Source organism: Numida meleagris, chromosome 2, assembly GCF_002078875.1.
Source record: "Numida meleagris isolate 19003 breed g44 Domestic line chromosome 2, NumMel1.0, whole genome shotgun sequence".
In the NCBI taxonomy this organism is placed as follows: domain Eukaryota; kingdom Metazoa; phylum Chordata; class Aves; order Galliformes; family Numididae; genus Numida; species Numida meleagris.
In genome coordinates this window covers 142,562,356-142,584,054 of record NC_034410.1, presented here as the reverse complement: position 1 = coordinate 142,584,054, position 21,699 = coordinate 142,562,356, and the positions used below count along the sequence as shown (strand labels likewise).

General features: G+C 41.2%; 1 protein-coding gene across 3 annotated transcripts in view; it reads left to right on the top strand.

Moving 5' to 3' along the window:
* Nucleotides 1–21,699, top strand: part of COL22A1 (collagen type XXII alpha 1 chain) — a 230,283-nt gene that overhangs the window by 190,312 nt on the left and 18,272 nt on the right. For all 3 annotated transcript variants that reach the window (XM_021388269.1, XM_021388270.1, XM_021388271.1), the window contains exons 43-54: nt 707–760; nt 7,260–7,304; nt 7,763–7,810; nt 9,699–9,812; nt 13,000–13,053; nt 15,524–15,577; nt 16,395–16,448; nt 17,731–17,784; nt 18,938–18,991; nt 19,839–19,892; nt 20,931–20,984; nt 21,426–21,470. In XM_021388269.1, the coding sequence (XP_021243944.1) occupies nt 707–760; nt 7,260–7,304; nt 7,763–7,810; nt 9,699–9,812; nt 13,000–13,053; nt 15,524–15,577; nt 16,395–16,448; nt 17,731–17,784; nt 18,938–18,991; nt 19,839–19,892; nt 20,931–20,984; nt 21,426–21,470 (684 nt within the window). The remainder of the gene's footprint in view (nt 1–706; nt 761–7,259; nt 7,305–7,762; nt 7,811–9,698; nt 9,813–12,999; nt 13,054–15,523; nt 15,578–16,394; nt 16,449–17,730; nt 17,785–18,937; nt 18,992–19,838; nt 19,893–20,930; nt 20,985–21,425; nt 21,471–21,699) is intronic.

Here is a 21,699-nt window from a genome sequence, read left to right as displayed (position 1 = left end):
ATCCGTGATTTCATAAATGCGTTATTAATTTTTTGTTTCTGTATTTTTCTTAAAGATGGTAGAGTCATATGTTGGCTGGTTAGCCAAATGAGACATCAGATGTGCACCACCACTACACGTTTGCTGTAGTGGGTCATGAGAAACAGAGTTATCCAGACTCTTGTTCTGGTGACAGCTTTTCCTCACCCCTACATTTAAGTATTTATCAAACATGCTTATTTCCTTAGTGGTTTACAACGATGCAGTCTATAGGTGCAAAGCAAATAGCTGTGTATTGTGGTTTCACTATATGCTGGCATGCATTTCCACCGGTATAGCCTAGTCACGGTGTGTACTAGTTTGACACTGAGGAGTTGAATCTTTTTTTCTCCTCCACAGTTCCATGACCAGTTGTATTTTCTCCCTGTTCATAAACTTGCCTTCTTATAAAGAGACATCATTACCTTTCCAGTTGAGGTGTGTGAGATTTGACTGTAGTGATGCACTTACAGTTCCTGGAGGCACAGCAACAACTGATGCTGTGATAGTAGTTCAATGTGGGATATTTTTTTTTAATCTCTTCTGAAGTTTTTTAACTGTTAGCATTGTGGGTTTTTTTTTTTTTTTTTAAATAGTTACTGAGTTGAGTATTTTTTTTCTCTTCATCTAAGGATAATCTCTCTAGTACTGCTCATGTTACTGCGTTTGTCTGTTCTCTTCCTGCCAGGGTCCTCGTGGTGTACCTGGTATCCCTGGACCGCAGGGGCCTCCTGGTCAGGATGTAAGTAAAATAAAAGTGTAAGTGCTCACAAAACTTGCTAATGCTTAAGTCTGATTTCCCTAAAAATTATGTGCATACTCAACCTTGGTTATTGAGTATTACTGGGATGGTCCGATGGAGATGCAAAAATTGAGCTCTTATATTTCAGGATTTCAGGGAAAAAGACACTTAGGCCATAGAGTAACCTTTCAAGGAAAGCAGTGGACAAGTTACGTGGCAACATACACTGGGGAATGATCCTGCAGTAGAAAAGGATGATAGTTAAACATTCTAGGAGATTCTTAGAAGCCTCTAAGATTAGTAACCTGTAATATTTCTATAAAAATAGGGCTACCACCATTAAAAAGCTTGTTATAAATTCATTTTGCTGCTGCTGCTGTGCTTGAGAGATGACACTTTAACCTCCTCTCTGTGCATTTTCCTCACTCGACTCTGCAGTTGAGTCATGGAGCTAAGGGATAGAGGGAAGCATGGCAGACTCCCAGCTTGAAAGCTGAGCCCTCTCACTGCCCAGTTTTGTCGCAGTGTTGAATCAGAAAGGGAAGAGTTTTTTTCTCTGCTGGTAAGCCAGCTCTGTGACATGGAAACCTGCTTTGGATGAAAATCAGCAAGGAGATCTATGAAGATTTTGAGAGATGTAATCTTTTCATTTGTGCCTGTTGGAGGAACGCTGTGGGAAAGGGGAAGTGGCCTTCTGTAACTCTGCTCTTCAGCAATGCTTTCTTATGCTGTCTTTTCTGAAATGGGTACCAGTTTTCATGAAGTACATGCAAGCAATTGTTATCCCTCTTGTGTCTTCATTGACATACACCAATTAGCACAAAGGGTGTACTTTCCTATGAAATAGATCTCCTTTCCTCCTGAAACATTTGGAAAAGAGGGTCTTGGTTATTTTGTTCACCCACTTCATCAAAAGACAGATGATTGTGGCAGTGGTATTCCTCAAAAGCTTGTTGTGGCAGAAATGGTCTATCACTTTGTGTCCCTGAGCAACCATAGCAAATGTTTGAATTCTTTAACCAAGAGGTTTTAAACTAGAAATACAGAGCTTTTAAGGAGGAGATGAAGTAGATGATTTTATTACAAATCCATATGAGGAGTGTGAGAGCCAGCTTTTCTAAATCTCTTTCTGGCTCTGCTCAGATCAGTGTTGACTGGTCAGCTCTTGGAGAGGCAGCACTGCAGTCTTTCTCTCTCTCCTTTTCCCAGCAGGAAATTACCCAAGCAAAACCATCCCTTATGGTACTTAGAAAGCACATCTTCTATTACATCAACATTTAATTGCAGTCAGTATGTCTTTCAAGAACTATGTATTCTGGTTGATCACTTATTAAGCAATTCTACCAGGATGTGTGAGTGTAACTACAGAGCATGTTCCAACATTTCTTGGTATAACAGCAGGGATACTTTGTTTGACAAGATCATGCACTACCAGTTTCTTGATCTCCACTTTCATTTGTGAGTAGTACAAAGGATTTCTGGTTCTGACTTTTGCACATTTCTGTATCAGTATAGCATTCCTGTGTTCTTTGAAGCATGCCCATTTTTGTATTCTCTTGTGTTTATACAGCGTGTCATCAGTTAGAAAAGCTCTGATTTGAATTGCTGATAGGAGCTTTCCTCATAATTCCCTAGCTATTCAGTGGCAACAGCCTTAATGACTTCCCTCACTGTCTTGTCCTTTGCTGTGGCCCCTGCAAATGTATTTCATGTTGTTTTTTTGTTCCTGAGACTGAATAATTCTTCTGAATCACATTTACATACAATAGTCTGTTCTCTGCCTTGTTTTTTCCAGCTGCAGACTCATCAGATGCCCTTGGAAATGTGTCCGTTATAGGTTGTTATATTCCCTGATACTGCAGTATCATATTTAGAGTTGTATTTTGGGAGGTGAAAGAATAAATACTTCCTCTGAGGTAGCTTTGACCGGAATTATCTCCCAGAGGAATACATTGGTTTTTTGCATGACTGCATCCTGGGAGAAATGGCTGACACACCAGAAGGCTGTGCTGCTGTTCAGTGAGGCCTCACAGGCCTGGGAGTTCGACATGGAACTTGTAGAGAGAGTCCAGCAGAGGGCCACAGAGATGCTGAGAGGCCTTCAGAGAGCCTGAAGCATCTCCCTAATTGACTGATAAGAGTGAATATAAATGAATGTGTATATATGGATATATGTGTCTAAGGGCCAGATAACATACATTCTAGGGTCCTGAAGGAATTGGCTGAGGTGGTTACCAAGTCACTCTCCATCATATTTGAAAAGTCATGTCTGTTGCGCAAAGTCCCTGATCTCTGGAAAAAGGAAAACATCACTCCCGTTTTTAAGAAAGGTAGAATGGAATACCTGGGCAACTACAGGCTAGTAAGCCTCACCTCTGTGTCAGGAAAGATCATGGAACAGATCCTCCTCAAAACTATTTTAAGGCACATGCAAGGTGACGAGGTGATCTGAGATAGCCAGCACAGCTTCACCAGAGGCAAATTATGCCTGGCCACTCTGGTGGCCTGCTAGAATAGAGTGATTGAATCAGTCAACAAGGAAAGATCAACTGATGTCACTTACCTGGACTTCTGTGAGGCCTTTAGCATGGTCCCACACAACATCCTTATCTGTGAATTGCAGAGATATGGATTTATTGGGTGTTCTATTTGATGAATAAGGAATTAGCTGCATAACCAGAGCCGGAGAGTTGCATTCAGTGGCTCTGTGTCCAGGCGGAGACTGGTGATAAGTGGTGTCCCTCAGGAGTCTGTGTTGAGACTGGTGCTCTTTAGTATCTTTATCAACAACCTGGACAGTGGGATTGAGTGCACCTCAGGAATTTTGCTGATGACACTAAGCTGAGTGTTGCAGTTTATATGACGGAAGGAAGGGACGCCATCCAGAAGGGCTTGGGCACGCTTGAAAAGTGAGTGCATGTGAGTCTAATGAGGTTCAACAAAGAGTAATGATTTTAAACTAAAAGAAGGGAGATTCAGATTAGATTTTAGGACATAATTCTTTACTCAGAGGGCGGTGAGGCACTGGAACAAGTCGCCCAGAGAAGGTGTGATTGCCCTGTCCCTGGAAGTGTTCAAGGCCAGGTTGGATGAGGCCCTGGGCAGCCTGATCTGGTGGGTGGCAACCAGCCTGTGGCAGGGGGTTGGAAGTAGGTGGGCTTTAATATCCCTTCTAACTCAAGCCATTCTATGATATTATTCTATAATTTGGATTTCCCTCCAGTTGGACTGCTTTTCTCCATAACAGGACTGTTACATGCCTAATTTCATTCCCTCAATGAAATTACTTCACATATTAATTTTACTTGCTTTTGGAAAAAAGGAAAATCCAAGCACATTTTAAGCTGGCAGTATTCCTGTATCAACTATTAAAAAAGCATAGCCTTAAGTAACTTATCCAGAGCAATAGGCCAAATCTGTGTCATGCTCTGAAAGCTGCAGAAAATGATTCTACGTTTTTTTCTGGAAACATCCATTCTGCTCTGCCTGTCTGCTGGGAGAGAAGAAGTTTCCTTTCCACATACTACTTAGCTCCCTTAAATTAAAATACAATCTGAATGACAAAGTCTCTTGTCCTACGGGTAGCACTGAGGGCACCCATTTGATTTGGTCTTTCTGTATTTTGATTATGATAATTTTAATTAACATAAACATTAAATTAATCATTTTAAAATGTGCTAATTGTTACTGATAACTACGTTCCAATTTTACTGGGAAGTTAATCTTCCCATCTATTTATTTTTGTAATTATAAAAACTTTGTGTATGCATACATTACTGCCATTGGATCAGAACAGCAGACATTTTCTCTTCTGGGGTTGGTTTTCCCATGCAGTTAGAAGGCAATTTCCAAGTTTTTGTGTTTGCTTTAGAATTCATGCAGCCCGAATCAAAGGATACTTATTAACCTTCCTTTTTTTTCTTGTTATTCTTGAAATTAGAACACATCTATGTTAGTGATTTTACATTTGGTTTTCTATTTTGTAATAGTACTTCCCCACCATAAGCTTTTGATTTTGCTGTTGCATGTGGCTGGCTTCCCTATAAATTTTCTTTCTTTCATTTTTCAACATGTCATTTACACAGCTTCCATTCATTCCCACTTTGGGACCATTTGTGTGTGTCAGTTTTGCAGGCAATCACGTGCTCTGGATCCTGTGCATCACACCTCCCTGTTGCTGCCTGCTTTGTCCTCCCTCATATGCAGTGGCACAATTACTTGTTATAGTTATGGGGTTTTTTTTGAGTTTGTGCATCTTCCCACATCACATTAGTAGCTTTTTTAAAAAAAAAATACCATGTCATTTTTTTTTTGTGCAGACTCTTTCAACTTCTCTTCCTCTTTTCTGGCTTTGTTTTATACCATTTTCAGTCAGCTCAGAGTAGTTCACAGCTTGGAGCTGGTTATATTTTTTAACTCCTGGTCTCTATAGCTTAGCAGTGTTTTCTTTGTTTTGGACTCAGCCCATTGCCTACTCTGCAATAATGCAACATGTTAAAGTGACGTTGTCCTATATTCCAAGTCAGACAGTCATTCATCAAAGGAGTTCGAGTTACTTTCTGATCAAGGATGATTCTCATGGCTCAAGTCTTTGTTTTCTGTTGAACTTCTTGAAACAAATGCTGTGGGAGTCTTCCTGAACATGGCCAATATGTGAGTGTAAGATCAGTGCAATAGGTATGTAGGGAATCCTCTTCCCACTTTGAGATGTGGTTCAAGAGGGTGCCAAAAGTATGAGCTGAAGATTAACAAAAGAAGGAACTTAGGAAACATCACAATCTTCTAACAACCATATAGTTTCTCTGTAGAAACAGCAGTCTAAAAATGGTTGAAATTTTGTCTCGTGTTTCTTCATTTCCCTGTAAGGTCGTTTGTGGGTAGTTATGAACTGAAAATCTCCTTCACACTTTACCTTCTCTTGAACCTCACCTGTGGAAGGTTTAGCTTCCTCTAAAAACAAGCTTTTCATCCATGAAATTTAACACCACTTCAGTTCCACTTGTGTCGCTTCAGTTCATATTTAATATTCATCTCTTAGGAAGCCAAGGTAACTGAGGGGTTGTCATTCACTCAGAAGTGTTTAATATGGACGTAGAAAAAGAGCGACCAAACATTTTTCATTTTCTCTTTTCTCTGACACGGGGTACAGAATTTAAATTATAAGTGAGATACAAGGATGAAATTCTATTTTTCCCTGTAGCTGTAACTGTGGTATACTAGGTTATCACAACTGTGCCTGTGGGCACATCCACTGCATGTAAATCACGAATTCCCCAGGCAGCCCAGGAACTCCCCATCTAGCTGGCTGCACAAATAGTACAATGGACTTACTGGAAACGATGGACCAACTTGAAACTAGGTGACTGGCATAATTCCTAACCCCCTTCCTGACAAAGCCTTTGACTAATTCTTAAAGCAGCTTTCCACATGCAGATTTGGGCAGTCTCAGGGTGTTGCCTGGATGTGCTGAGCCTAGGCCAATTTACAGGCATTGCTTATGTTGATTAACATCCTGGGTAGGGAATCTGGCACTGCCACAGAGACCTTCCCAGGTGGGTCCTACTGCAGATGCAACTGAACTGAACACGGATAAGATACTTTTAAGTAGTAAGAGGAAACTGTTCTGCTCATGCAAAGGTGGTTGTGTAGATCAGTTTTTTGTATGCAGTTTAAGATGATCAGTAGCAATGGATCGCACATGTGTGGAGTAATTACATAGGACAACAGCCTAGCTTGATAGAGGAAGTTAGAGAATGGTTTTGGAAATCTTACTCAGTCCAACTGAAAATGCCACTGAAGATTTCTGTCACTATCTGAGCAATGACCAGCTGTCCTGTTCAGAGACTCAGTTCCCCATGTAAGCATTACTTTATGCAAAGATTCAAAACAATTTGTTTTTTTAACAAATTAATGACTTGCTAATGACAAGCAAGAGATGCCCATTAGGGTTCCCTTTTCCCAACCATGGCTTCCTGAACTTAAATTCTAACAGTGCTGCTCATTTCCTTATTTTCATCTCATGAAAACTGACACAAATACTTTCCCCACACCAAAAAAAGAAAAAAAGAAAAAAAAAAAAAGGTTTACTTACTATTTCAGGTGCAAAGACTTGTTTGCAACACTCATGCAAAGAAAGGCCATGGTTTTTCATTTTACAGGTGCCTTGAGGAATTTAAAGCTTCATCCTTCACACTTCTGCAGTCATAGTGTTTCCTGGGACCAGGAGACGTGCCAGACTAATTTCAGTTGTGTGACTCAGATGAGTTTCACTGGGTCATAATGTAGAGAAGAGAGATTTAGGAAGGAATGAGAAGAAGTGATTAAGAAACAGCAAAAAAAAAAAAAAGAAAGGGACAACTTCTAAAGTTGATGCCACATGCAAAGGGCAGTGGTGCTCAGCAGAAACATGTGTTGGTCCAAAACAGTCAGCAGAGTGTGGGAGCAGCCAGAGGGTTAGCATATCATAATCTCATAGAATTTTCCTTTTCTTTATTTATAGGGTCTACCTGGAAATCCAGGCGAAAGAGGACCTCCTGGAAAACCAGTACGTAACTTTGCTTCTGTGCTGCATCCCCCAAAAGTTTTTGTCCTGCTGTTCTGTTCCCTTCTATCTCATTTTCTTCCAGTACACGTCACCTCAAGTACAGTTCAGTGTTTTTTCTCTGCTGCTCATCCTGCAGAAAAAAAAAACTAGGAACCATTAAAGGATTATGATAAAAATACCAGGGATGGGTTTTGAATGGTATGAAAATAATTGAATGTTCTGCATGCAAAAAAAATAAGCCAAAATTTTAAAGGTAGTTTCTTAAAAACATTATACGGTGCTATGAGCAAGTACATGATCAAGAATTCAAAGAGGTCTCAGATATGATGTTCATTGACAGTGTAAGGGAACAGGTATGTTTTTAGCTCAAAGAGAAACTTATACCAGGGCACAGACATGTAAATGTAAGAAATCTTCCTGAACACCTTTTAAAATTGCCTGAATTTTTCACTCCACAGGGTACCTCACCCCTGCTCTCTCCAGAGGACATAAATCTCTTAGTGAAGGTAATCAGCTTTTGAGGACGGTGGGAGTTTATCTGTATGTTTGATTCAAACCTAACTAATACCATGTGATGGGAAAGTGTCAGGGCTAGAAGTGCAAAAGCTGCCTTAAAGTACTCCATCAGAGCTTTGAAAATTATAGTTCTCTTGCTGACCCAGCTGTTGGGACACCCAAGGATGTGCTGGAGATCAAAACCCAGTGCTCTCCAACAGCCTGCACTAGTGACATGGCCTACAAAGATCTTTGTAATGTGGTTTAAGTTGTGAAAGCTCAGAGGCTGTTTCATCTCTTTGAGAGACTTTCATTTCCAAGAAGAAATAACTATTGCCAAGTTGTATTACCTAAAGCAGAAATTGGAAACCACTTTAATCAAATGGCTGATCTTTTGCACACACCTGCATCAGTGCACCCACTTTGCACAGTGGGTGCAAGTTCAGTATGCATAGTGCCTCTAAAAGGATGCAGGTAATTAACCCAATGTGCACCCATGTTTCAAAAGTGGTGATCTGTCTGCCTGCTTTTACTCTCCATGTAGACAGTTGTCTGGGAAATGAGTCCGTATTTGAGAGGTGTTGACTGCAAAATCTTTAAATATTTACGTGGGCTGAGTTGGGAGATTTTTAAGCGGGCTTGAGACATGGCAAGAAATCCTTCATTATTGATTAAAAGAAACTAAAAAATTACTTTTTTTTACTAACCACATTAACGAAATGACTCTTTTAAGATTGCTGCTTTGAAATGACTTCATCGAAGAGCTGTTTTTCTTAAGCAACAAGGTATTTTTTTCCAGAGAGTTCACTGTATTGCATTGTTTGGGATTTGTGATCAAGGGAATAGCAGCGGACTGTTTCTTGGGATGGGATGTCATTTTGATATTCTTTTTTTTTCTTTTTTCTTGTTTTTACTTTGATTTTGTTACAGTTACAGACACACAGCTTATTCTTTATGTTTGATATTTTTTCACTCCATACCTGGCCAAGCTTTACATACAGCAGCACCTTGAGGTCCCAAATGCAATTAAGGCTCTGTTGTTCTGGGTGTCTCTCAAGCTCTTACATTTTGAGTAGAAAAATATTAATGAAGGAACTGAGGTTCAGAGAGACATTTTACCCCACAATTTCGCAGTGGATCATTGACAGAGCTGGGAGTTGTACCAAGCTGACCTGATATCCCATCTTTTGGGCTACATTGTCTCTCGTAGCCAGGATTCACTCCCCTTTTACTAATGGAAGTCTGTCTTTGAAGCAGAAATGTCATACCTTGAGAACAGCAGAATTAGAAAGAGTGCTGAGGTGATGCTTCGAAGAATTTTTGAGGCAGGGATGTTTAATGCTCATGACAGAATTTGGCAAAGACACTTTGATGTTCACCTGCTCTTCATGAACTCCAGAAGATGAGTTCTCCTTAGCCAAGCTAGCTGCAGAATATTTTCTTTTGCAGAACACCCTTTCTGTGCTGCAACAAGGGAGTTTTCCCTAGCAATCTGCCCTCTTAGCAGTAAGTCAGGTCTTTTTGATTGGTATAAACATTTTTCTTCAAGTAGTCTTGTAGATTCCAAACAAAGTATTTCTTGATAGTGTTGCTTTGTGGCTATCTGATCTCCTCCCTTCCTCAATTTCTTGATCATTAAGATCAGTTAAGAGTTGTCCAGTTATGATAAGAAACTCCCCAAGGGATCCTTTGCAAGCTCAGCATCTGGCCTTCTCTCTCCTTCACACTAACCTCACTTCAGTGTATGTCATAGTAACCCAGGTACTCCTTGGTGCGGTCAAAATGCGATGGCCTACAGGTTACGCTAGCTCCTCACTGCTGCATTCATATTCATTGTCTGCAGGCTCTACGAGATGTCTTCAGTCTGGTGCTAATTTATTTCTCAATGTTCTCTCCTAGGATGTGTGCACTGAATGCCCTCCTGGCCCACCAGGACTGCCAGGCATCCCAGGTTTCAAAGGTGACAGAGGTCTCCGAGGACCACCGGGTAGAGATGGCCAGGATGGGAAAATGGTAAGAGAGCTAGGGAAGTGGTCATCCCTTGGATTTGGTTTAACCAATTTTTTCTTACAATATTTTTAATTGATTGATTGATTTTTTTTTATTTATTTTTATTTTCAGTTACAATGCACTGATTCTTTTATAGCTGTCTTTGGAGTCAGTGGACTGGATTTCAGCTGCTGCTATGATCATAGATAGACCAAGGCCATCTCTGCCTTGCTTGTAGTGATATAAGTATCCTTGGTTGGCTTTTTCTGTACTAGAAGCACCTGAATAGTAATAGTTACATTTTTTCCCTTTGACATGTTATGAGCCTCTTGAAAGGCATGTATGTGGAAATGGCTGAGTATTTCCCAATTCTGAAATTCAAAGCTTAGGGACCTGCTGGTTCATGGAATAGCAGGGAATTTAGGAGATGCAAACTAACTCTTCTTCATAGAAGTACAGAATTGCCAGGGTTGGAAAAGACCTCAAAGATCATCTAGCCCAACTGTCCATCTACCACCAATATTTCTTCACTAAACCATGGCCTTTAGTGCCACATCTAAATGTTTCTTGTACACTTCCAGGGACGGTGACTCAACCACCTCTCTGGGATGCCGGTTCCAGAGCCTGACCACTCTTTCGGAGAATAAATTTTTCCTAAGATTCAATGTGAACCTCACCTGGCACAACTTGAGGCCATTCCCTCTCGTCCTATCACTAGTTACCTGGGAGAAGAGGCTGACCTCCACCTCACCACTCCCTCCTTTCAGGTAGTTGTAGAGAGCCAAAAGGTCTCTTCTGAACCCCCTTTTCTCCAGACTAAACAATCTCAGTTCCCTCAGCTTCTTAAGACTTGTGCTCTGGTCCCTTCTCAAGCTTCATTGCTCTCCACTGGGCATGCTCCAGAGCCTTGATATTTTTCTTGTAGTGAGCAGCCAAAAACTGAACACAGTGCTCAAGGTGTGGCCTCACCAAAGCTGAGTACGATGACCAGCTTTCCAGGAGACCTTTACCTTTCAGGACAGATTCCCAAGGGACCCTCCCTATTGGTGTCCTGAATAGTTCAAAGTCCACCCTCCAGAAGTCCAAAGTAGCAGTTTTGCTGACCCCCCTCCTGACTTCACTAAGAATAAAGAGCTCTATCATTTTGTGGTTGCTCTGCCCAAGACAGCTCCTGACCTCCACATCTCCCATTAGTTCTCTGTTTGTGAACCGCAGGTCTAGCAGGGCTCCTCCCCAGTAGGCTCTCTTACCTGCTGTATCAGAAAGTTATCTCCCACACACTCTAGAAACCTCCTAGACTGTTCTGGATTGTATTTCCAGCATTTATCATGGAAGTTGAAGTCTGCCATGAGAACAAGCGCTGGTGATCACGCTTCTAGCAGCTGCTCACAGAACACCTCATCTGTCTCTTCACCTTGTTTAGGTGGTCTATAACAGACCCCCACCAGGATGTCAGCCTTGTTGGCCCTCCCTCTGATCCTTACACATAGAGACTCAACCTTATCACTGCAATCCCCAAACTCAACAATATCAAAACAGTCTATAACACAGGAAGCCATGCCACCATCCCTCCTTTCTTGCCTTTTCCTTCTGAAGAGCTTATAGCCATCCACTGCAGCATTCCAGTTGTGGGACCGATCCCACCATATTTCAGTAATGACTGACAACTAAGTCATAATTTGCCTGCCACACAATGGCTTCCAGCTCTTTCCTGTTTGTTGTCCATGCTGTGTGCATTGGCGTAGATGCACTTCAGCTGAGCCATTTGCCTCACTCCCAATCCCATCATCATTTCCCTAGATTCATCTTTAGTGAGCCTCATTTTATTCTCTTCCCCTTTCACACCTAGTTTAACACCATCTCAATGAGCCCTGCCAGCTCCTGGGCTGGGATCTGTTTTCCCCTTTGAGACAGGTGAGACCCATCTGCAGTCATCAGGACAGGCAAGAAGTAAACCACCCCATGGTCAAAAAAACCAAAACTCCTGTGACTGCACCAGCCTGTCAGCCATGTATTTATGAGATGGGTTTTCCTGGTCCTCTCAATATCCTTCACTTCCACTGAAGGGATAGAGGAAAACACTACCTGTCCACCTGTTCTTGTCCACCGTCTACTCTGTAGGAGAAACCAAATAACACAGCTATTTTTCAGTTGTGCTCATTGTTCAGAAGGAGAAATAGCAGTGGTGTGTGAACAGAAAGTTGAGAGCAGTGACTGAAGAGTGAGTAGAGTACATTGCTGATTGAGCTGTGATCATTATGTGGATTTTCTGCTGGCTACAAGGATGCCTAAGGGAAGTGTTAGAAGTAGCTGCTGTTTAAGAGACACAAATTCTGCAGAGGACTTGAAATAAAGGAAGGAGGTTAAAGGTTTTTAATAAATGACATGTACTGAAATTAATCCCTTAACCTTTTCAGTTATCTGTCAGAACAGAGTGAGAGGAAAAGTGATGGCTCTCTACTATCCAGAGATCCTGTATTATTTCACAGCCCTAGAAAGGCTCATCTGATGTTCTTGGTTTCAGTTTTCCTCCATTAATCATGCTAGTAGATCTCTATGGTTCTACAAAGTGGATACAAGTGAGTGAAAAAGTGTGTGGTGTAACTGAGATTTTGACCCATCTGTCCGCAGTGAGCTTTGATGTATCCCATTTGAACTGCAAGGAGGAATTTGGAAGAAAAAAATCAAAATTTTACTGTTCCGGGAAACCAGACGCTCCTGTAAAAAGCCAAACAGAGAATTTTGTTATTCTAATTAATCTTAAGATCTTGACCATACTGTACCATATGGGTTTTGGCGAGATGGGTCCAGACTTTTTCAGGTGGGAGATTCCCTTGTAATTAATCCTTGTGTGGCACTCTTGTTGTGGCTTCCCTTTGAGATTGTGTGTTTCCAGCAGTGGCCAAGGCTGCTATATATAACCACAAAGATTTCCTAAGGGTTAGCTTGTTTGGGAAAGAGCCAGCTGTAGTGTTAGGCATTGTAGGTTAACCAAGAGGCATACATAATGTGCTGATGAACCTTTCAATGCTATATGCAAAAAGATCTGTATAGTACAGTAGGTGCTGGAGAACAAATCAATCTGCAGTACTGAGCATAAAGGTGGCCTGTCCACCTTGGTGAGCCTAGCACTGAGGAGGCAAGGATGATAGGCTCCACCTTCTTGATCTGTAAGAAACTAGTATTTACCTCTGCCTCTTCTGCATTGCAGGGAAGTGCTGGTCCCAGAGGTCCTGCAGGCCCACCTGGGCTGGATGGCCAAAAGGTTGGTTGATCTTCAGTGTTCTAAACAGAAATTATCTGTGATTAGTTAGAGCATTGGTGACACAGCATCTTGGTAGGACCCATCCCTATGTGAAGGAGTAGAACTGACCTATTGGGTGGGCCCTGCACTGGCAGTTCAGTGGAGTCCCACAGGTACAGAAAACTGCACAGCTCTCTACATGAACACTGTTGCATACATGTAAATACAATCTTCTACATCCCTCTGTTCACAAAAACAAACAAATAAAAAAAAATATAAAGGGTTTGATTCTTGATGAAGAATTTCATTTCACTAATATTTTGATGAGAGAGATGGAACTCAGAGTTAACTGTCAGTCCAAATCAGGTGAGCAAGAAATCAAAGCTTCAGCAGTAATCCTTTTCCTACATTGATCCTTTCCTGTCTATATCCCACACGTTGGAATCCCTTTAAATTAAAGGGTGGCCTCCAAACACACTATCTGCAGTAACTGCTTTAGCCATAGATTCTGAGTGCTCCCTGAAATATGTCGTAAAATGAACGACTTGGTTCAGATGTATCTTTCTGCCTCATGATTTAGGGACATAGTCTGAAGGATTCCAATAATATCACATTTTGAGCATTTCCCACGAATAGCTCTGTCAGCATTCAGTTCACAGTGCCAGTGCCTGGTCAGTCAAAACCTTTAAAACTGCCTATTGTGAAATAAAACAAATCAGTGGAGGGAGAGCGAAGACATGAAGGCCACGGTTCCCTCCATACTTCCCTGCATCCTGACCTACTGTCTAAAACAACTTCTGCTATTTTAACATCTTTGTATTTGCACTTATTAGTGTAGGACAAACTAATACTGATTCATAAATTAATTTTAAATCTCGCAAATTAAAGTGTGCTGAAGGTGAGCAGTAGAGTCTCAAAAGCAAACATTAAGGCTGATCAAAATGAGAGTACATTCCAAGATTAAAATTTCAAAGGTGTTAGCACTCCATAAAGACAATAACTGGTGGAAAACCCAGGTAGTCTGAGACTCTCATATGCTGCTTTCTTTAATGCTATGTAAATGTGACAGTCTGGGTAGCGAGACTGAATAGAATGGTTTGGGTTGGGAGAGACCTTAAAGATCATCTACTTCCAGCCCTCTGCTGTTGGCAAGGATGCCTTCCACTGGGTTAGGTTGCCCAGGGTCCCATCCAACCTGGCCTTGGTCACCTCCAAGGATGGGGTATCCACAGCTTCTCTGGACAACCTCTTCCAGAGCCTGACCATCCTCATAGTGAAGAATTTCTTCCTTATAGCTAATCTAAATCTAATCTCTTTTAGTTTAAGGCCACTACTCCTTCTCTTATCACTGTACTCTTTGATAAGGAATCCCTCTCCAACTTTCTTGTAGGTCTCCTTTAGCTGCTGGAAGGCTGCTATAAGGTCTCTCTGGAGCCTTCTCCAGGCTGAGCAGCCCCAGCTCTCACAGCAGAGAGAGCTTCTTCTCAACAGCTTCTTAGCCTGTTTAGTTGAAATAACAAGACTACTCTTAAACTGTACATGTGCATAATATAAAATCAAATAATTGATAAATAGTCTAACTTGCACTCAGTAAACTGGCAAATTCACAGAATTTGTAAATGTTAAGAGCAAATATTGTAAAACTTTTCAGAAGACACAAAGATAAATCCTGTCACTGTGACTCCTTTCCAAATATTTGAGGAGGCTCCTTATAGTGAAAAATCTAGAGAGCTCTGACCTTTTGAAAGTGCAATATGTAGTCTTTACCAACACCATGCATACTGGTACAGCTCTCCCTTCCCTATTTGTCTCCTAGCTCTCATGCAGTGAACCAGAAAATCATTCCAATGGCCTGCAATTCATTAGTGTCCTCTGCATTATTCAGGTCATAATTTGTATCTCTAGCCTCTCTGTATTTTTTGCTGTATGAGATTCATCTTGCCCTTAACCTACTGTAAGCACAGATAATACAGACATCTACTTTTGAGTTAGTTGCTTCTGCTCTGTTGTCAGAGACACAGAGAGAGAGGAGGGCATATTCTGGGCATTAATTTTCTGGTTGCACCTTAGAAATGCTGGTTTTGACGCTGTTGGCCCTGAAGGGAAAAGAGATTAGTACCTGGTACTGTAGATGCCTTTAGTGGGCTGACTGATTCCTTACCAAAGTCCCATTTAGTACATTGCCTAACAGCCTTTTTATTTTTAAGGCTGTTTATGTGTTCTTCGTGTCCCTGAGCTAAAGATATATATATATATGTATGTAAGTAAAAGGCTATCCTGGGTCTGTTCAAAGACCATTTTCCCATATATTGCTAGCTCCAGTATTGATAGAGAAAATCTAGGGCAGAATTTAAGAGGAGCACGAGCAGGGTTCAGTTCTTACTTGTGTATTTTATGCTCGGATGACCAAGTGCCTTAAGAAATAAGTAAAAAAGCTAATAAAATATGGAATTGAAGTGACTTTCAGTGACTTTTTTTTTCCATTATCAAGGGTGCTAAAGGAGACCGTGGTATAACTGGGGATGCAGGAGAAAAAGGTGAACAGGTAAAAATTAAGTATGCTTTCCAGAGTGCCATCTCTGATTCCTTCATCATCAACAGAAGCTTTAATGCTGAAGAATCAAACTAATTGGAGATAGACAAGAAAGAAGGGAGCTGTCCGTCACTGCTAAGCCTCAAATGGACTTTACTAAAGATGGGGACTGTAGTAGTCCTCCTCAGGACTCCCTTCTAATCTTCAGCATAAATCTTCCCTGTCTTGTTTTGCTGGATTCCAAGATAATTTTTCCTCACCTCTAAACTAAATACATTCAGTTGTCTGCAGAGCCCAACTTCTGTTCGTTTCCCCAGCTAACATCTACACAAGGTCCAGGAGATTAAACACCTCTGGACTGAAAAGGCCAGTGTTGCTATTTATCCTAGAAGGTGATGGACTCTTATAGGATATGCCACAGGAAAGAAAATGGTTGAAATTGGAGAAAGTGTTTACACTTATTTTTGTCAAGGGCTGAGTCAGTAGTTTAAGATGCAAATCCAGTCTTCAAAGAAAATTGTAGGATATTTTAAACAACCTCGATTTCCAGCCTGGTCTTCTCCCACAGTATTTGTTCTCAGCTCTTGTTAACATACTGTGAAATGCATATTACAGAAAGAACACTTTAAATCTAGCTCTGTTTATTACTGAAGTGCATACTTTGAAAACCAGCACTTTGATTTAAAAAGCTGCAGTCCATTATTTCCTTATAGCCAGCACTCCGTGTATTGTCTCATTTTGGTGTTACCTCACAGTGCCCAATGATCAATTAAGCTACATACAAATAGAAATATGAATAACGTATAAAGTCTCTCTTTTTGTTTTGCAGGGACACCCTGGAATGCCCGGCTTTGCAGGGGCTCCTGGAAACCCTGGCCCACCTGTAAGTTCCTCTGTTGCAAAGCAGATAGTCTTATATTTTCCTTACTAATAACAACAGACGCAGAAAGGGCCATTCTCACCTGTCTGCACAGTGAATTTTTCTTTTCCAGTGCGTTCCTAATGGTCCCTTGAGTGTCATAGATTTCTCCGCTCATGATAATTGCTATTAAATACATCAGCCTCTTTTCACTGATTGCTTCATCTCACTCTGTAAATTGATGCTAAGCTTCAGTCACTCTCTTTATACAAGGCAATGATCATGAAAACTCTTCCACAGAGAGTACTTAGTAGTACATGTATAGGTGTTTACTTATAGGCAGAATAAGTTGTCAGTCTGGAGCCTGCAGATCTAACAGTGGTTTTAGTTTTCAGTTTTATTCAGTAATATGAGAGCGAATTTTCTCCAATTTTTTGTATCCTCTGGGTTACCTTTGAATTGAGGCCTTTTACATGTGTCCTGCTGCATCACAATCGTTATTTCTTGTTCTGCTCTCTCCACAAATACAGTTATGCTTCTTTGCATATATAAAGTCGTAATACTGGGGTGTCATCGCAGAAGCAAAGCTGAAATGACTTTGCTCTCCTGCTTGTGATATCACCACTTATACTCTCCAAGAGAAGGGACTTTTCCTGAGCAAAGGGCTTTTCTTTCCAAACCTTCTGTCTTTGCCTACAGTCATTACTACTCACATAACTACTCTGCTTGCAGAGCAGTTTGACTTTGCTATGATAAGGGTTTTCAGCATTTGTCTTTTCCGGGGATCAGCATAGTCTCTTTGAAGCTGAGTTTACATTGTAACACCTAAAGGACAGTAGGTACTGGAAAAAAAAAGACTGGGTTAAAATTCTGCTTTCAGATAGTAGCGGTGCCTAGAGGCTACAGAATGCTTTACCACCAAGACAATACATGGACCCCCTTTGTGGGTCATTTGCACTTCTGCAAGTTCATTTCAAGAAGTATATTTTTAAGAGAAATTGGTAATATGGGAACATTTACTGCCACAACCATAAGCCTATTCTGGTAGGAAAAAAGCTCTCAAAGCTATCCCATGACATCCTCTTGGGTGTCGTGAAGAAAGTGTGAATGGAGTCAACTGAAATGTGAAAAATAAAACTGATCTTGTCAATGGAGAACAAGTTGCAATGTTCCAATAGATTATTTTTCCTGATGTGCCTTTTTTCTCTGTCTGCATGGACCTGTGGTTCTAGGGTGGTAGGGAGTGCGCTGACAAATGTACAAAATGTGTTAATTATTCATGTTGTTTCTGCTTTGTTTTGTTTAGGGACCAGATGGGGCACCAGGGCCAATTGGACCAGCAGGAAACCCAGGAGACATTGTAAGCTCTAAGCTGTGTTTCATCACTAGCTTTACCTAGCTTTTTGTCTGTGGAAAAGCTGAGCTGCAACTGAATTAATGTCCTTTGAAAGCTCCCCACATTATCCAATCTGAAGCAACTCTATACCTGCAAGTAGGACCCCCACAGATAACAGCAGATTACTCTGTTCCTGTTCCTCCAAATTAGCCAGAATGAAATATCCAGTACATGGAACTTTTTCAGTGCACTCTTGGCCTACCATCTAAGGAGGCTGTTGTACCTCTCATGTGTCTATCTTTGCTAATGCATCAGAAAACTGTAGAGAGAAGGATAATCTGATTGGAATCTGATTGATGCTTACCTAAGTGTGAAAAGGAAAAAAAATCATGATTGAGGACTGTGTAATTCTGTGATTAATTTCTGGAGCATTGTTTCCTAGAGAGCAAGACACATTTTGTGCATCTGTTTCAAACAGAAGGGACCCAGTAACTGTGCTTCTGGTGGCTGTTGTGGAATCAGTGAGCAATACCATCAGAGAGGGCACAGACTGCATGGACAGGCTTTCTGAACTTCCCTTTCAAATGGGTGATTAAGGTTGAAATAATTTGAAAGACCTTGTATGCTTTTGCGAGACCTGTATCCTATCCCTGGAGACGTCCAAGGTCAGGCTGGATGGGGCTCTGAGCACACGGATGTAGCTGTGGTGTCCCTGTTCATTGCAGGGGAGTTGGACTAGATGGCCTCCAGGGGTCCCTTCCAACTCAAACCGTTCTATGATTCTATGAATAAGTGGAGATTTCTCTCTTGGGACAGTCAACGGGGCAATTCTCATAACTGCCGATTCAAGAGATAAAAAATGTAGACCTGTTTTCTGGCTGGATGCTTCATGAAAGAAGCTAAGCACTCAGTGCTAAATATAACTAAACTGAAGAAGAAAATTCTGATGATTTTAGTGGTTTCTCTAACTGTAACAACTTAAAGATAATACTGGATCTTCTGTGTAAAAACTTTCAAATTTAAGCAGAAATGAACTCATGAAAACTCAAACACAGCATGGTATGAGCTACAAGACCAGATTCTCACAGTGGGACCACGTCAAGCACTGCTTTTGATCTTTATATGAGAAGCATCTGAGAAACTCATCTGAACGTTTGTGCTTCTACTTTCTTTCCAGGGTAAAGATGGCCCTCCAGGTCCACAGGGCCCACCAGGTGTTCCTGGACTTCCTGTGAGTGCAGTTCAGCTCCTTCTCATTCAGTACATAAAGCTGTTTGTAAGCACATGTGGACATAAACCAAACAGATTTCTGAGATGCTTTGAAAGCTGTGCATGATCTTTAAGGGATACCAGTAATGTTGGTGCTATGTCCTTGGTCCAAGACACCATGAGTGCTGTATTTGATCACTTCAAATCTAAGTGTTAACTCCCTAAACAGACCTGTTCTTCATCTGCCTTTTTGTTTGTTTGTTTGTTTTTTGGTTGTTTTTTTTTTGCATAAATATTCGTATGCAGAGCACAAAATTAATGTACTAGCACCAGTGTAAGCAAATGATTCATAGTCTGGAATACCATCTTCCTCTCAATCCATAGTTGAAATGATTCTTTTGCACTGACTCAAGTGCATCTTGGGCATAAACACTTTTCTTCTGGAAAGGGTATCAGTACAACATTTAGTTTGGTTTTGGTTTTTTTCCCTTATTGGTGTAGGGCTAGAGCTATTTCTAGTGTAAAGTAGTCTAGGTGAATGCCATTATAATGGCATTATAATGATTCATAACAGCTGGCTTTAGAATCCTCTTTTAAGACTGTTGGCATGCTTGCCTTGCTGAGAAGGAGGAAGCCCCTTAGGATTGCCGTACTGAATAGGGAGAAAGCACAGAATGTTTCCCTACAGAGATGTGGCAGAAAAAGTTTATGTCTGAACTATAGGAAAAACAAAATTTCTGGTGCATTAGGCAAAATTAAATACAGCAACAATGAAGCAGAGGTGCTATTTTGAGTTTTCATATTGACACAAGTATACTGATCTCTCCTGCAGACTCCTTGTTATACCTTGTTGTGTATTTCATTAATAGGGTATTGCTGGGAATGATGGCAAAGATGGCAAGCCAGGATCTCTTGGAGAACCGGTAATGTAATTTAAAGGTTTTTCACACAGGCAATCACAGGCCACATCCAGTTATTACTTTCGCAGCTGCCTATCTATGGGCTCAGTGGGGGCAGGAAATCTGTTGGCACATCTTTTTTTGACACCAGCGGGGCTATATTGTCTTGAGCAATTTGTAAGATTCACTCTCTAGGATTCTTGAAAAGAAATTGGGTTCTTTCACAACTACCATAAATACTCTAAAACCTTTACAAGTACTGCAAATATTGTGAAGAAAGAAGATTGTCTTGTAACATTAAATCTAAGGATTCCATTTTTAGGTAGAAGATTATAGAGCATAAAAAGTTTAGAGGAGGTGTCTTAAAAGAAAGCCTTTGCTGAGTTGCTCTGTAATGGTTCTGTTGTCCAGGATTAGAGAGGTTTATATTTGATGTTCTCTACTTTGTCTATTCTTGCATTTATTGAAGGGAAAAAAAAAGGCTGAGCCATGAAGTTGTCAGCTAAAAGGAAATGTTAATAAATTGAGCAGTGAATGTTATTTCTTGCCTCTGTGTTTCTTAGAAGAGGAATGTGCTTTCAGTGTCTGGCATTGCCAGCCTCTTTCTGTGACTTGTCAAATGGGACTTAGTGCTTCTGTAAAAAGCCAAGTCCCCAGTCATTTAGGGGAATGGAGGAATGCGTGTCACAACAGCTGCAGGTTGTGTGCTTCCAACAAAACAGCTGGTTTCTGTGTGCAGATACTGATTTTGTACGTGCTGAGCAAGTATTGCTGTAGTTGTGTGCATTATCTCTCTGAAAGAAAAACATTGTAAAGGTACATCAATCCAAAGGTATAAGTACCTTTGAAGTTTGAAGTCTATGTTCATGACAGTGCAGGTATGGAAATGTCTCTGTCACTACTGTCCTTTTTGCATGCTCAGATACAGATGTTGCTGGAGAAACACCAGGTAGTCAGTTCTCAGTGCACGTAAGGAGGAAGAGTGGGAAGAGGGAAGAGTTTTCAACAGCAGAGGGATGGACCTGAGGCTCTCATTAACATGAACGTGATTGTTTCCCATAGGGAAAACCTGGAGAACCAGGCCTCCCAGGCCAGGAGGGTGCCAGAGGCTTACCGGTAGGTTCAGTCCTGTAACTCTTCTGTACTGTAGCTAGGAAGCTTTTGTCAAAGAGATGATAACTCTTACTGATGTGAACATCCATTGTTGGTGACATGGATGACAAGACTGAGCGCACCTTCAGTAAGTCTGTGGATGACACCAAACTGTGGGATGTTGTTCACATGCTGAAGGAATGCGATGCCATCCAGAAGCACTTTGATAGGTTTGAGAGAAATGAGAGAGAATCTCAAGAAGTTCAACAGTGCCAAGGGCAAGGTCCTGCACCTGGGTTGGGGCAATCCCAAGCAGAAATACAGGCTGGGCAATGAGTGGATAGAGAGCAGCCCTGAGGAGGAGGACTTCTGGGACAGTTATTAAGTTCATATTCAAGATAGAACATTCTCACTGCTTCATGTGTTGGGTTAATGAGCAATTGTTTATTTAATTCTCTTTTTCAGGGCTTTAAAGGACAGAGAGGAGATACAGGGCCCCCAGGTCCACGGGTAAGCAACGTGCACTGCATGCATGGTGGTCCTTTGTAGAAAGGTAGTGTGAATTGAAGTTCTGCTCCCAGGTAAGGTGAGGCAACTGGTAGACCTCAGTCCTCTGATACTCCCTTTGAGATAGACCTTTGTGAGAAATCTTCACAGGAGGCCTCCACAAAGCATCTTACTTGTAAAACTACTGACATACAAGCTGAGGAACCTTACTGCACCCACTGAATGAGTATCA